The sequence below is a fragment of the Cotesia typhae genome, unplaced genomic scaffold (genome assembly GCF_013202065.1).
Source record: "Cotesia typhae breed Kobodo isofemale line unplaced genomic scaffold, CoteBio_Ctyphae contig_22, whole genome shotgun sequence".
NCBI lineage: Eukaryota > Metazoa > Arthropoda > Insecta > Hymenoptera > Braconidae > Cotesia > Cotesia typhae.
The window spans coordinates 8789417-8805853 of record NW_027423728.1 but is presented as its reverse complement, the minus strand read 5'-3'; the positions used below and the strand labels follow the sequence as shown (position 1 = coordinate 8805853).

The following is a 16437-nucleotide window of genomic DNA, read 5'->3' as shown; positions in this document are numbered from 1 at the left end:
TGTATGATAACTGATAATGAATAAAATATAGATAAATTAAGACAATTATACGTACAAGACCAACAGACATCACATCACGCCAAATAAAAGGTTTTTTTATACAAAAATAATAATAATGGTTAATAATCGATATCAAGTTAATGAATTTTTGTAATTCTTCAGTACTGATAAAAATTTTACGATTACGGGGTGTGCAATTAAAGTTAATAGAAAAGAAAAAATGAAAATATAAAACTAGATAAATGTAATACTAAAAATATACGTTTGTTTTTAAATAATTTATGATACAGGGACAGTCTGAACTAAACTGAGAATCAAAGAACACGTTTTTTATCTAGCTTTTAACATTTTACATACTTTTGGCATCACATTTAATATAAATGATGAATAGATGTGTGTAGATAGATTACTTGTACGCAGAGAGTTTAACTACGGGGAAAGGATTTTATTATTTTATATTTTTGTCCGATCTTTATCAATAACACCTTATTTTTTATAATTAGAGCAAATCGTTTATTTTATTATAACTATAAAAACAAATGTAATAAGATATAAGTAATCTGTGCTGATTATTTTTTTTATTTTATTTATGCTACCGTGGGTGTACGCTGTTTTTATTAATTAATTATGCTGTGACATTTAACGGCGTTGTTAGACAGTACCTTTCACTTCTTTAGTATTTATTATACTATTTTATTTTATTTAAATAACAATGATTAGATTGAAATTTTTTACCAAATTTTTTTTTCTATAATTAATTATTAGAAAAAAATGTAAATTTTTAAATTAATTAATTTATTAATATTGTGAGTGTGGGTACTGTCAAAAATGCCTTTAATAGATTTTACCAATAATTAAGTTTAAATTAAGTAATTAGTAAATAAAAAAATTAAAAAAAAAAAAAAAATGTTTTTTTAAGGAATTGGAAAAAAAAAAAAAAGTCGCATCCTTTCGCCGGGTGTTCTCTCGATAAAAACAGATAAATAAATAAATCTAAATCTTTTACATGATCTGCTGTGTACAGAAATATACATAATAATAATAATAATAATAATAATAATAATAATAATAATAATAATAATGATTTAATGAAACAGTGTGATTTTTTTTGGTAAGAGCAATCTAAGACTGAAAAAAATAAACAGAAGAAAAAAAAACAAACAAACAAACTTTTAATTTAAAATAAAAATATAAAAAACTTGCAGAACTATTAATTAAATTATAATTTGTAAATAAATAAATAAATAAATAAATAAATAAATAATAATAATAATAATAATAATAATAATAATTAATTGCACCTAAAAACGGCAACTGCGACTTAATCATAATATATGTGGGCTCTGGCAGGTTTTTAAAAAGATGAATATATTAAAGTTTTGTTGTTCCTAATAAATTGCCGACATTTTGCCAGTATAATTATTTTTATATACATATATTTTATTTATAACTATATAACATCCACTTAATTAATTATTTAATTTATTATTATTATTAATAATAATATAATAATATTATTTTTTAATTTTATTTAACAATCATTAAAGTTAATAATCATCCTAATCGTTTTAATTTTATTTTTTGAATTTTTATCATTTTTCCCGCTGATTCTTGCGCATGCTCTGATATTTTATTTTTACCCGCTTCGTCGTACTCAATACATTTTACCGCGAATTGAGATTTCACGTAAACATCAATCTCGCTGTTTTTAATAATTTTAAGTGATTATTATTAATTTTTTTCTACTATTGCTTCTTAATTAATAATAAAAAATGGCTGAAGAAGATATTCCACAAATTGTCGTAAGTATTTTTAAATGTTTTATTTTTTTAATAATTCTAACCTAAAATTTACTCCTTAATATCGAAGTTTATTTGACATAAAGCTTGTCAATTTAATTATTTATTTTTTTTATAATAAAAATTAGCCAATACCCGATGATTTATGCCGACGGGCAGGTATTGCAGCAACATGGCGGACTGGGAATAATCTTGGAGTATTTGCTCACAAGCATATCAATGTTTATTCTGGAGGTTAGTTATTGTTTACCGGTTCATTTTAATTTATATTTTTATTTATTAAATTTATAATAATTTTTCAGATAAAAATAGTAATTTTTATCCGTGTGATAGTCAAGTGCATTTTCTCAGACCAGAAATAATATTGTTTAACCCGATACTCCGTAAATTAGTAAATGAAAGCAACGGTATTTTTCTTTCAATCAGAAAAATTCAAAAGTCCAATTTTAACGAAGTGAGACCAGAACTTGTGCGACACAGCAAACAGTATCGTTCTATTTTAAGGGCTTGCGTTGAAAGCTTGCAAGATGCAGCTGAGAATGTTTCTGATGATCGAGAACTGTATGAAAATTTTCTCACTATTTTTTATAATGTCGAATGCGTTTGGCACTTGACTGAAATTTTGTATATTGATACTCTCCCAGGTAATTATTAAATTTTAGAAATATTCTTACTCAATTATATGATACTAATTAATGAAAATTATAACAAATTTTTTTGTTAAATATAATTAAAAAATTACTATTTTTTTTTTTTTTTTTTTTTTTTTTTTTTTTTAATTTCAAGGTGACGTTGTACTTCCTCAATTATTAGAATGGGTACGTTTTCATTTTCCATCCCGTGAACTGACAGCGCTAAAAATTTTATCGAAGAAAACAATCGGCGCCGAATTAGAGAACATTAATTACTGGGAAGCTGTAGTAGGTTGTGCTCTACATGGTAAATTAGACATTGTGTGTGCACTTTTGTCTTTTCATACAAAAGCCGATCATCCGGCTTTCGTAACCGCTATTCAAGCTCTCAAAACAATGCCAGTGTACAATGTTTACGGTGGGTACTCTGTTAATGAATTTACAATGCGCTGGAAGCACTGGCAATCCGATTTGACTTCAAACCTCGAGTACAAAACGTTTATTATCGATCATAATTTAGAAGAGCTCATGAAAGTAAGTTAACTTTTAAACTTTATTTTTTATTTTAAATGGAGTTTTAATTTTTTTTTTCATTTCACAGTTGATATCTGGTGATGAGTCAACATTGTGGGAATTCGCGAAATACACAGAAGCGTGGTACGAACTTGTTGCCGCGAAATTACTCTATTCGTCACCTTGCTGCAAGCAACCAGAGCTTGCGCAACACGCTAATAACATTGCCGAGCGCTGGCAAGCTGGAAGAAATCTAGATCATATTATTCTCGCTCTGATGGAGAGCGATTTGTACAAAGTTATTGAACAGATACAATATATGAATGACAATGGTTGGTTTGCAGCTCATCTCACCGATTTACTCTACAGTTGCGAGAAGCTTAAAATTATGAATGAAGAACAAGCAAAGTATATCATTCTATTCATTATATTATTGTGTTTATCAATACAAATAATTTTTACGCTTAAATTTATTCACATTATTTGATGACAGTAATTTTTTGGTTGACTAAAATTTATAAAAATAATGAATATAATTAAATTAAAAATTTTCTTATGACTTTTTAAAGCGTAACAGCACAATTACATGAGTCACTTTTGTTGGATTACGGAAGTATATTATTCAGTCACTCTTCACTTTGGCAATGCGGGGCAAGTTATCTCGAACACTGTTCAATATCTGGATTAGCTCGATTAGAAACATTATTGCAATCCATTCCTATGGGAAGTGAAGCAAGAATTAACAAAATAATTAATGTTGCTCGTAATAATGATTTAATTAATGTCGGTAAGTTGAAATTAATTTTTAAATCTATTATATGTAATTAAAAAATTATTTATTAATTTTTTAGTAAGAAGTTTGTGTAAAATACAAGGAATGAAGTCTATTAGACGTGGAAGAATAGGAAATGCTTTAGCTTGGGCCATTAAAGCACAAGACGGTGCTTTTGCTACGTACATTGCCGATGAATTTCTTAAATATTACGTTAATGAAAGTAAAATTCAGTGCAAAGATCTTTTAGAAAATTTAGGAGCTTCTATGTTGACCAGTGACCGTTTGACATTTTTAGGTAAAAATATCAATAATTTTGTATTATAAAAATTTTCTTGTTTACATATATGAATTTTTTCATCAGGAAAATACTGGGAATTTCATCAAATGTATGAAATAAGAGAATTCAAAGAAGCTGCGCGATTATTAATTGCTCTGATAATTTCAAATTTAATGCCGAAGTAGTAAGTATTTTTTATTAGATAATAATTTATTTAAAATATTTACTAAATTTTTTATTTATACTTCCAGTTTTTGGTCAACACTGTTGACAGACGCGATTCCACTTTTAGAAAGTGATCAAGTTTTATTTTCAAGCGAAGACACATCCATACTGGCACGCTGCGTCGAAGTTCACGGCGACGACCCCAAATTCGAAGATAAACTTGAAATATTCCGGTTAGCGGTCGCGAGAAATCTAGCACGTGCTTTGAATCTCGAAGGCTGCGAAAAAGATTAATTTTATTTTTTTTTTTTTATTTTAATTTATTTATAAAAAAAAAAAAAAAAAAAAAGTAAAATTAACTTTTTGTTAATCTTAATGATTTTGTAAATTTAAATAAACACGGTATTTCTATAAAAACATTACTTTTGACATTATTATTATTATTATTATTATTATTATTATTATTATCAATTGTCAACTTTTTTAAATGTGAAATAGATGATAATATAGATCTTTGGACATTAACAGACATGTCTCCTCAATTTTCACGTAATAAAATCTAAATTACAATATTTCGACATAAGAACACAAGTAATACAACACCTGATATTTTCTAGTTAATCAATTGGATGAAAGCGATAATAACTGGTTTAATAGAGCATGTGATACCTTTAAGAAGGCTATGGAGTATTATTTTCATTTTTTAACGTGAGAATTTATTTTATGGAATATTGAATTAACAGGATTAGTATTTATCCTCATGATTTAATATCATTGATGATTTTTTATATTTCTTATACTTTTTTTAACTTCAATATCATTTAATTTATAAAAAAATTTTTTTAATAAAACACTAAATATTTTTTTTTTTTTTTACTAACTAATTTTTCATAAACTATTCATTAAGGTCAACCAGTTAACATACGGAAATTAAATTACGTAATAGGATCGATTTTATTGACGGGTTTAGGTATAAAGATTGATTTCCCGCCTATCATCATTGTTAAAAAAAAATAATTCACCGACACCCAACCAGTATATTTATTAAGTATAAACGGATATACCAACACAATAAAACTTCAAGCAGCTGTTGTCATATATCTTTATTGTCAGTTCCACTCCACACTAGTTGACTAGCACCGTTTTCCCAGTCGATAGTATAGAAGTGTTCATTCACAAAATGGAGTCACTCTACCGCGCGGTGGTCAAAAAAGTTCCCCCATCTCTGTTTTTTATCTAAATGTCAATAATTTTGACGTTTAAAAAATCACACGAAAATATATTTAGTTAAAGTTGTTTTAATTTCCGGCGACAATGTTTAACCAAAAATTATAAATAATGAAAAACCAGTGCTGAGTTGTTATTGTTGTTATTTGTTAACTTTTTATTTTTAATTGACGGTAATATATTAAGTAATTAAATAAAGATAATGAAAGTTAAAAAATGATTTTCACTGATAACTGGAAGATAAACAACCTCTTAATATCAGTCTACGATTTGGAGTATCAAGATATCACGTAAATTATTGAGTGTTAGAAAAAAATGGAACCCAAGTGAATTTTATTTTCAATCACTGAAATGTAAGTATTCATTTTTTTTTTTTTTTTTTTTTTTTTTAAAGAAAAAAATTATTTTACATAATATAAAAATCAATTTTTTAGATTTTTACATTCACTAAATTATTTAAAAAAAATTTATTAATAAAAAAAAATTAGCTTTAAAATTTCAAAATTATTATTAATTATTTAAATAATAAAAATATAAATAATTTTTTTAGAATGGAAGATTACACTCCAGTAGACGAGGACTTTCCAGGTCGGCTTTTACACCAAGCAGCATTGTGGGACAACGCGGAGCTGCTGGAAGACCTTCTACGAGGTGAGCATGCCCAGTATATAAACAACCAGGACTCGTGGGGCCGCGCTCCGCTGCATGCAGCCGCGATAACTGAAAACTCAAGATGTATTGGAGTATTATTATCAGCTGGTGCCAATCCGAATATTCCCTGCGGCCCGCGAGGTCAGTATCGAACCCCACTGCACGTCTGCGCCGAGCACGGACACTCTGGGAATATAAAAAAACTGCTGGAGTACAACGTCAATCTGGGAGCTGTCGACGCGAACAATTTGAACCCTCTGGCGATTGCTGAGAAGAATAATGATACTACTTGTTTAATTTTGCTGAAAAAAGCAGCTGAGAAGTACGAATTAGCCCGAGCGGCGACTCACGCCTCTCTCAGGGCAGCTTGTATCCAGGGTGACACCGTCGCAGTGAGAAGTATCATTCAAAATTGCGACTGCTTTGAGTTTGTTGTTAATATGGCGCCCAACGGGGCCAATACTTTGCTTTTTATAACCGCAGAACTCGGTCACAGGGACATAGTCCGTCTTCTATTGGACAATGGAGCAGACTGTCGCAGTCATCCCGTGACCAAATATTGTCCTTTGTACATTGCTTGCTATAACGGAAAGCTGGATATTGTTGAGCTTTTGCTCCGGCATTTCCCCAAGCAAATCCAGTCGCTGACTGTCGAGAGATGGCTGCCGATCCACGCAGCAGCGATTAATGGTCATTATTCTGTTGTGGATTTGCTGCTCAAGTTTGAGTATCCTCAGCATCTGAATCAGCACTTCAAGGATCCGTCCAGTGAGTTTGAGTATGAGATGCCGTTCGACCTCAACACGCAGGATGTAACCGGTCAGAACGTTCTCTACATCGTCAGCGTGCTCGGTAATGTTAAAATAGTTGAGCTTCTGCTTAATTTTAGAGTAAAATCTAACAAAATTAAGACCGAAGAAGGAATCAGTCAGCCGATATCGGTCTCCAAGCGCAGGATCTCCAGTGGAATTCAGAGACTGATGTCCAGTCTCAATTTCCGCAGCAAAAATAGTGACAAGAGAGACGATAATTTAATTTCACCGATTAATTTAGATATTTATTGCAACAACAACTCGGAAACTGCGCTGCATGCTGCTGTCAAGGCGGGTCACACGGACGTCGTTGCAGCGTTGCTTCAATCGGGGGCTAACCCTAATCTGCCCATCAATATTAAAGTAAACGATGGAAGCACTAATAGTGCTAGCAGTACTGACAATAATGAGGGAATTACGAGTGTACTGACAATAGCATGCCAAAATCATGATATCAAGATCACTGACTTGTTATTGAAGCACGGTGCAGTGGACAATGACTGCAGAGCGCTTAAAATTGCAGCACAGAATCGCGATCAAATTCTCACTGCAAAGCTGCTGTCAATAAAAGCTCATCCTGATCCAGAGTATAAAATCAATAAAAAAGCGATGACTGAAGGAACGCAAACCTCCCATTTTTCAGCATTGTCCAGTTTTGGAAATGTTACCTACCCGTCATTATTCCCCAACACGCCTACCATGATCAATTGGCATAATCAGCAGTGCAGGCTGTCTCAGATTCGCGGACAATGGCTGATAGACGCGGTGCTTTATGTTAATAAAAAGTTGAATGTGAAGAACAATGATCTGGTGCTCTACGCCATAACAAGGATCGATATTTCTCACAATTCTATAATCACGGTACCGTCACTGATTTTTTACCTCCAGAGTTTGAAATATTTAAACATGGCGCAGAATAAAATTGACAATTTAGTTGCAGAGCCGAGTAATCCTAGGGACAAATTGTGTCCTGTGTTGGAAGAAATTTACCTACAGGACAACCGGCTTGAAACGTTGCCGAATTTTTTGATGAACTTGACAGCACTTGAAATAATGGATGTTTCCAATAATAAACTCCAGTGCTTACCGGATAATTTGTGGCAAGCACCAAAATTGAAAGAATTGAACGCATCTTTCAACCTTCTCAGGGATTTACCTAGTCAGGTATCACAGAATATTTCCCGGCGAATTCAGCGTGACGATATACTGAGCAATAGTCCAAGCAGCAGAAGTATAAACTCCCAGTTAGGGATTCCTCACGAAGATTCCACGGAATTTGAGTCTTTTATTAAGCTTGCCAACGCTCAGATAATTGAACTGGAAAGGCCGCATGTTTGGACAGAATCTGTCCAAGTGACTGAAAAAATTTCCGACGACACAGAGCCAGGAACTAGATCCGTGCTCACGTCACTGAACTTGGCGCATAATTTGTTCACCAGCGTTCCAGTGGCTTTGCCATGTTTGGCGGTAAATCTGGTGAGACTCAACATGGCGTATAATTCTCTGAGGTCAATGAGTCACATAACCTCTTACCCAGCTAGTCTGAAACAACTGGACCTGTCGAATAATCAGATTTCATGCTGGCCAAGTTTACCTCAGGTCGACGGAGCAGATTTAATGGAACAGGCTTCGACTGCTTGTTACTGTCCAGCGACCAATATTCAGTCGCCGATGGTGTCCAACAACAGACAAACAACAACTTCCTTGAGGGACGTTGTCTTGATGTCTGTCTGCACCCACCGCAGACACCTGAGGCTGGAAAATTTGAGAACGTTGGTGCTTGCTAATAATTCTCTGATCAGGATCCAACTGACTTCAGTCGATGACGGAGAGTCTCCGAATATGGAGGAAGAAAGCATTGATCGAGACACCAAAATCGCGTACTCTGGATCTAAATTGTACTTATTATTCCCTAATGTCAGCATGCTGGATGTCAGCAGTAACCAACTGAAAGAGATCCCGCACAATATTTACGAGCTGAACAATCTCTCGGTTTTAAATATCAGCGGGAATACTGAGATTACGGAACTACCTCCTCAGATGGGTCTTTTGTCGAGACTATGGAATTTAAACACCCAGGGCTGTCGGCTTCAAGAACCATTGAAGTCAATGATCGAGTCCAAGAAATACAAGACCATGGACGTCGTAGGTTACCTCAAATCAGTACTAGAGGACGCAAAACCCTACGCTAGGATGAAGCTTATGATCGTAGGTATCCAAGGAATTGGCAAGACCAGTCTGTTGGAGCAACTTAGGCAAGAAGGCGAGGTCCCGAATAAAAAGAAAGCTTCTGAACACTGGACCAAGAGAATGGGCAATAAAAATATCAATACAAAGACTGCTAAAGGTACTACCATCTCCACCGTTGGTGTCGACATTGGAGATTGGATTTACGAGAAAAAAGTTCGTGGGCAGTCCTCTCATGGACCTGTTTACTTCCGAACCTGGGACTTTGGCGGGCAAAAAGAGTATTATGCTACCCATCAGTACTTTTTATCAAAACGCAGTCTCTATATTGTTGTCTGGAGGATTATTGATGGTCTCAAAGGTATCAATGAGATATTCCAGTGGCTGATAAACATCCAAAGCCGCGCTCCAAATTCTCCTGTAATTATCGTTGGGACTCACTACGATGTTTCTAATGAACAGAGCGAGTCACTTCAGCAATACATCCGCGAAAAGTTCATCAACGTAGTGGATGCTGAGAAGTGCGGGCTGCCGAAAGTGATGGAGACCATTGAAATCAGCTGCAAGACTAGGCACAATATTAAGATGCTTTGTAACCTGATTTACGACGTTGTTTTCAGTCTAAAATCACCTGGAAGCAAGGAACTGCTGCTAGAGCAGCGAGTCCCAGCCAGTTATCTTGCTCTGGAGGATGTCGTGATCCAATTGGCGCATGACAGAAAGCTTACTGGAGCAGATCCGGTGTTGAAAGCCGACCAGTACTACGCGGCAGTTAACAATGAGCTTCACAAACTTCACAGATCGTTTCGAGACCCAGCAGAGTTGCATCAGGCGACGCTTTTTCTTCATGAAAACGGAATTATTTTGCACTACGACGATGCAACGCTTCGTGATTTATATTTTCTTGATCCTCAATGGCTCTGCGATATGCTAGCTCATGTAGTGACCATTCGCGAAATAAATCCCTTCGCCAGGTGCGGAATCATGAAGCTAGATGACATCCAGCATGTCTTCAAGTCATCTACAATGTCCTCGACAGACACTCAGGGTTATATTGTTAGTTTGCTGAATAAGTTCGAGGTAGCTCTGACCTGGGACTATCGAACTCTGCTGATACCAACTTTGCTACCAACAGAGGAAAATATCCTGAGGAATAATCAGTTGATTAAAATTCCCGTAAAGACGCGGAGTTGGCATGTCAGATCCAAAAAAATATCCACGCCGACAACACCCTCTTCTGGGATTTCAATTGAGAAAAATAGTAGGAACTGTTCGTTTACATCAAGACCCCAGCCAGACTGCTCGGTCACTCGATTGCTTCTGATGTCCTACTTTCCAAGTGGATTCTGGTCGAGACTTATTACCAGGATACTCGCCGACGACGCTATCGTAGAGATAGTAATGTCGTTTATTTCTCCGTTCAAACAAGTTGTTGATGAAAGTTTATTTTCTGCGCTGACCGATACCCACGCAGAATGGGTGCTCTGGCAAACAGGTCTCGAGCTTCGGTATGCAGGTGTGACTCTCTTGAGGCTAAAAGAGGTCAATTATAATCTTAAAAACACGCCTTACGACTACAGACAGTTTAAATTTAAGCTCAAGCAGGATGGAATTTGGTGTACCGTTGATCTTAAGAATTCTGCGATTCTAGAAATTTGGTTCCCAGTAGATACTTTGGTGATAAAACAGCCAATCTTGTCTGATTCTGTGGACAATGAACCAATAGGCTACCAGGCGATTGTCGTTGAACCAAGACCAGAGAGTATGCCTCAATTATTGGCGCTGATTGTCGACCATATTGACATTTTATTAGAAGACTGGTATCCAACTTTGGGAACCAGGTTTGTTCATACTTCTGAAGGGAAGCTGTTAGTGACCAGGTTGATACCTTGTCCGCGCTGTTTTTTAAATAACGGTGACCACGAAGAAACCAGCGATCAGGATCCTGAAGACATTCCCAAGTATTTTATAAACAACCGGGAACGGCAGAGCCAGGATAGTTATAAATCAGACGGTGATAGTGGCGTGGGCTACGACAGCTCAGCCTCCAGCAGAATGCCATCATTGGAAGGGCATCCTGATCTAATTCGGCAGTATCCCAAGCCTGAAGGTATTCTCGCCTACTCGTGGATGGTCGAAGAATGCATTTTATCCGCTTACAGTAATAAAACAATAGCTTGTCCCAAGCACTTGGACATCCCGCTGTCTCACATCGCGCCTGACATTATCTTCATGGACCTTGGTGCGAAGCATCTCATCAAACCAGAAGATATTAAACGTGGAAGGATGCTTGGCCGTGGAGCTTTTGGGTTTGTTTTCAAAGGAAATTGTCGACCTCCAGGGAGTTCGGGGAGGATAAACGTAGCGATGAAGATGCTCCAACCCGTTCCACCAGGTCCGAATTCTAAGCCCTCAGCGGTGTTGGCGTACAAAGCCGCTCAGAGTAAGTGGGATCGCGATCCTCTTCAGTATGCCTGCAAGGCCTATTGCACAGCGCGACAGGAATTAAATATTCTGCTGACCCTCAGGCATGTAAATATTGTCCCTCTTGTTGGAATTGTCATCAGTCCTCTGGCTTTAGTTCTAGATCTGGCGCCTGAGGGAGCTTTGGACAACGTTCTCAAGAATTACCGTCGCTCTGGCGCCAAGCTGGACCCTTTTACTCTTCAATCAATAATCCTTCAAGTCGCTAAAGCTGTTGAGTATCTTCACCAGCAACACGTGATCTACAGAGACCTGAAATCTGAGAATATTCTAGTCTGGCAGATGCCTCTGCCCTTTGTAGAATTTCCTGAACAGCATAATGTCCACGTAAAAGTCGCAGATTACGGAATTTCCCGGCTGACTCTGCCCTCTGGAGCAAAAGGGTTCGGCGGTACCGAAGGCTTTATGGCCCCGGAGATAATAAAGTATAACGGAGAAGAGGAATACACGGAGAAAGTAGACTCATTTTCATTTGGAATGTTCATCTACGAGCTTGTCACTCTACGACAGCCGTTCGAGGGACACGAAGCTGTAAAGGAATGCATTTTAGAAGGCGGCAGACCCCCGCTGACATTCCGTGAAACGCTTTATCCGTGCTATTTATTGGACCTGATGGTTATTTGTTGGGCTCAGAATCCTAAAGATCGACCAACTGCTAGTCAAATAGTCTCGATTGCATCCGCGCCGGAGTTTACTCATTTAATAGACGTGACTCTTCTGACAGAGCGGACTCATGTCACGGCAATAACAGCGACCTCACGATTACTGGATGACAATGTAAATGGAGATGAAATATGGCTGGGTCACAACAACGGGGAAGTTGACATGCTGCTGGGGACAGAAAAAGGCTGGCTGCAGCACGTCAGAATAGAAACACCCGTTATCCCGTACGCTATGTGCGGGCTGGACGGTTACATTTGGATTGGAGACAATGCTGGACAAATTCACGTCTATCTGGGAAGTAACTTTGGCTGTGTGGGAAGTTATAATCTTGAACCTGATCATTATACCGACTCCAAGGTCGTTGGTTTGATCCATCTCGAGCAGCTCAAGCAATTTGCGGTCGCGTTGTACAGTGGGAAGATTTATTTGCTCAACAACAATTTCACGCAGATGAAGAAGACAGAGATAGAGACCAAAGTTGTTGGTAATATTAAAACTTACTCGTTGACTGCGGTTCATCGTCGTAGGCGAGTTCTCGAGTTATGGACCGGTCAGAGCTTCGGAAGAATAACCATCTACGTTCTCAAGGACTCGAACTTGGTGGACACCTGCGAATTGATCCACATTCCCAATGAAACTGCAAGTAAAAATTTATTTGCTACTTATTTAATGAGCGCTGAAAACTCGGTGCTGAGCTACACTTACCCTGGGTGCATTGTCTACCAGTGGGATGTTGAAACTCGTCAGATTATAAACAAACTTGACATGTCCAAGCTGGTTCCTTGCTCCGAGAGCCTCAAGTCTATTTCAATTGAAGAAAACTTAACAACCGAACGCTGCCAAGTGACAGCATTGGAGGCCTGTTCAAACCAGCTGTACATTGGAACTACTTGGGGGTGCATCGCAGTCGCTGAGTGCAATTCTTTGAGGCCAATCACCGTTTTTAGGCCGTTCGAGGGCAAAGTGTGCCAAATAGTTGCCTTGAAATCCAATGACAAGAAGAAATTGTTCCTCGCTACTGTCGGACAGGGATACCGTAGCTTAATTTCACGATACACTGATTATCCACTGGACTGTTTGCTCGCTGAAGATCTTAAGCATAATATGTACACTTTATTGTGGAGATCCGAGCATTGGTCAGCTGCCTAGAAAATTATTAATCATCAATTAATCAATTATTGTTGCTGTATTGAAGATTGTTCTATCAAGAGATTATTATGAATTATTGATAACATATTAATCACCAATTGATACCAGGAGTGCTTTAAGGTGCAAAGTTAAATATTATTAAATATTAAATTAAACATTTTTATATATTATTGTCAAACGTCCAAATATAGAGCTTTATATATTTCATTACCCTGGTATATTTATAAATATTTAATATATATATATATATATATATATATATATATATATATATATATATATATATATATATATATATATTGATCAAATATTGTAGCGATTAATCAAGTTCTATGATCTCTTCTTCGGGCATTTTCCGTACATACAAATCTTTTTCAATTATCAACATGATAAAAATTATTACATTTATATAAATCTTCCAATTTTTTGTTTAAATATTAATAATTAATTATCCTAAAAATAGTCTGTAGTACAACAAACAAACAAACAAACAAAAATAAGGCCGCTATGAAATTATAGAATTAAGAAATCACTCTTGCGTCCCAATTAATATTTATACAATGTGATAATGCTCTGTAAACCTGTATTGTACTAATTATAATTAATTTATTTAATACTCGGAAATTATTTTATAATACTAAAAATAATTGACAATTTTTTAGAGTTTTAGTGTCGTAATTTTGTTGCACGTTTTTACGCATCTAATCAAAATGATAAAAAAATTTTTTTTTTTAGTTTATAAAAATTTTACGGATAATAATAATAATTATTGATTGTTGAATATATTTTTATTTTTTACCAATTTATTATTTATTTAAATGTAATTTATGCTTGTAAATAATTACGTATTTAATAAATTTTATTGTTGAAATTAACAATAATTAAAAATTAAATTTTTTTTGTTATTTTTTTTTTAGCGATATTCTTTTTTTTTTTTAAATAAAATGACATTTATTAAAAAGAAAATTAGATAAAAAAAAAATGAGTGATTATATTGCTCAAGTGCAAGATCCAGATAGTTACAATGGTGCTAGTCATGATAACTTCAGTTGGTCGCAAAATATAAGCGACCTTGACGTGCTCCTGAACATTCCTAGCAGTCTGATGAGCCCCCGTGACCTCAAAGTCAGCGTATCGAGCAAGGAAATCAAGGTCGCGATAAGAGAAAAAAATATTACCGGCGCCGATAGTCCTGAAAAATGGTCTCACTTGTTAAATGGTCAATTATCATTCCCCGTAAAGCAAAATGAAACCATTTGGAGTCTAATTCCTAACCAGCATATTCACGTAAATATTCAAAACTTTTAACAAAATTAAATATATTTTATATCATCTCAATCTTTTAATCTTTTAATTAATTGCAGATTCATTTAGAAAAAGCCACTGAAAGGTGGTGGGAAGCTTTGATAGTCGGTGAGCCTAAAATAAAATTAAATGAAATAGACTGTTCGCGGGATTACAGCGAACTTAAACCAATTGAGCAAAGCAAATTGCAAGAATTGATGTGGTATCAACAACAAAAATTACTATCTAGGTCAAGCGATAAATAAAAAACAATAAATGAATTACATTAATTAATTAAACAGCAATATTTATTTAATTACTTCTGCTTCTATCAGCTAAAATTTCTTGATACTCGACATTAAATCATCACACATTAAATCATGCAATACGCTGTTCACATTTGACTAGACATATATCAACCATCAAACCGTTTGCTCTAATTTTTTTTGCAATAAATAATTTCATTTAACCGTTATATTGGAATATTAACGACATTATAAGTAAAGGTCTAGAAATATAATAAAAATCAACAAGCAATTACACTTAATAAATCGAAAAATAATTAATATTAATTAACTATTTTTTTTTTTTTTTTTTATAATGGTAGAAGAGTTATAGATGATTAGATTAGAAAGGAAGAAAGCTTGCTGATGACTGGCAATCGGTGATATGTAATTATGAAATCTACTTGAGGTTTCAGATTTTTAGCTGAATATGACAATGCTTTTGTAATAATGAGCGTAGGTTTACATCAACTCTGATGGGCAAATACATCAAGACTGAGTAAATTTTTTTGGACTTAACTTTTTATAGTATAAATATAAATAAAAATATTACCCCCTATACCAGTCTGACGGGAGTAGCAGGTGCGTGAGAAATCAAGACCAAGTTTACTCCTCTTTTCGATCCTATACCCATTCATGTTACGGTATCTCTGGTTTTACGTTTCTCGAGACTTCCCAAGGATTTGTAAAACTAGAAGCCAGTGTTTCTTTTTATGTAGTTAAAAAAAAAAAAAAAAAAATTATCTCTGAAATATAATATCGGAGAGATAAGATGAATTTGTTTTTCATACAATTCAGATTTGAGAAACTGATTATTTGTTTAGAAGAAATTAATAAAACTGCAAATTATTAATTAGTCAGCAATCTAGATTTCCTTAAAATAAAATTAAAGTATTAGAAATAATAAAAGCAAGAGTTACATATTAATGTTATTGCTCGAATTTTTCTGGCACGGTACGAGCGCGATGTGTAATGCAACTCAATACAACGCGTAGTTAAAAATCGGCATTCCAAATCCCCGGAATCCCTATTATACACCTCTTTATAGATATAGACATCGGCTCTTTTCTCCGATACTCATATAGTTGTCGGTATAGTTAGTCACTGAAGAAGAGGGACAGGATTTGATTGTAGGCTCATGAAACAGGTAACCATATCTCAGTTCTCATCCCGAGGCTCTCTCCGACTTACCTTCTTCCTCCAAAATTAAAATAATAAAAAAACCAATTAATAAATAAGAAATTAAAATATTTAGTTTCCTGATCAAGTTGGTCTCAATACGAAATAACTTGGACATTGGTATTACTCGAATGACTCAAAGTTTAAAACCCCGAGGAGGTTGAGAACCGCGGGAGGTAAAACACTGGCAATATACCTGCTTGAGGACTATTCATCCCCACCTGCACTGGTTCCCTCCGTTCCCTCGCCTTTCTTTAGTTCTCCTTCAGTTCTCCCGTATGGACAAAGTGTAGCCAAGTTCCAACTCGATTCGATTTTCTGCTTTTCTCCGGGTAAGCTACACCACAGTCGCGTCG

The 16437-nt window shown here is 35.1% G+C and overlaps 3 protein-coding genes and 2 long non-coding RNA genes across 5 annotated transcripts; 3 read left to right on the top strand and 2 right to left on the bottom strand.

Moving 5' to 3' along the window:
• The first annotated feature begins 1643 nt into the window (after window positions 1–1643).
• Window positions 1644–4595, top strand: Nup75 (nuclear pore complex protein Nup75). The gene is made up of 9 exons (XM_074237624.1): window positions 1644–1802; window positions 1928–2033; window positions 2102–2443; window positions 2586–2965; window positions 3033–3352; window positions 3514–3731; window positions 3796–4014; window positions 4081–4180; window positions 4248–4595. The coding sequence occupies exons 1-9, from the start codon at window positions 1773–1775 to the stop codon at window positions 4453–4455; spliced, it is 1923 nt and encodes a 640-aa protein (XP_074093725.1). The 5' UTR covers window positions 1644–1772; the 3' UTR covers window positions 4456–4595.
• LOC141524003 (uncharacterized) lies at window positions 3521–13030 on the bottom strand. The gene is made up of 3 exons (XR_012478646.1): window positions 12891–13030; window positions 12687–12822; window positions 3521–3662 (listed from the first exon to the last, which is right to left on the bottom strand). It is a non-coding gene; the product is annotated as an uncharacterized LOC141524003 (long non-coding RNA).
• On the top strand, window positions 5239–13544 carry Lrrk (Leucine-rich repeat kinase). The gene is made up of 2 exons (XM_074237618.1): window positions 5239–5741; window positions 5939–13544. Exon 2 carries the CDS (start codon window positions 5940–5942, stop codon window positions 13332–13334), a length of 7395 nt encoding a protein of 2464 aa, XP_074093719.1. The 5' UTR covers window positions 5239–5741; window position 5939; the 3' UTR covers window positions 13335–13544.
• LOC141524002 (uncharacterized) lies at window positions 13190–16434 on the bottom strand. Its single transcript, XR_012478645.1, has 3 exons — window positions 16303–16434; window positions 15456–15648; window positions 13190–13330 (listed from the first exon to the last, which is right to left on the bottom strand). It is a non-coding gene; the product is annotated as an uncharacterized LOC141524002 (long non-coding RNA).
• Window positions 13646–15447, top strand: LOC141524001 (nudC domain-containing protein 3). Its single transcript, XM_074237634.1, has 2 exons — window positions 13646–14621; window positions 14699–15447. Exons 1-2 carry the CDS (start codon window positions 14316–14318, stop codon window positions 14882–14884), a joined length of 492 nt encoding a protein of 163 aa, XP_074093735.1. The 5' UTR covers window positions 13646–14315; the 3' UTR covers window positions 14885–15447.
• Window positions 16435–16437: the final 3 nt, after the last annotated feature.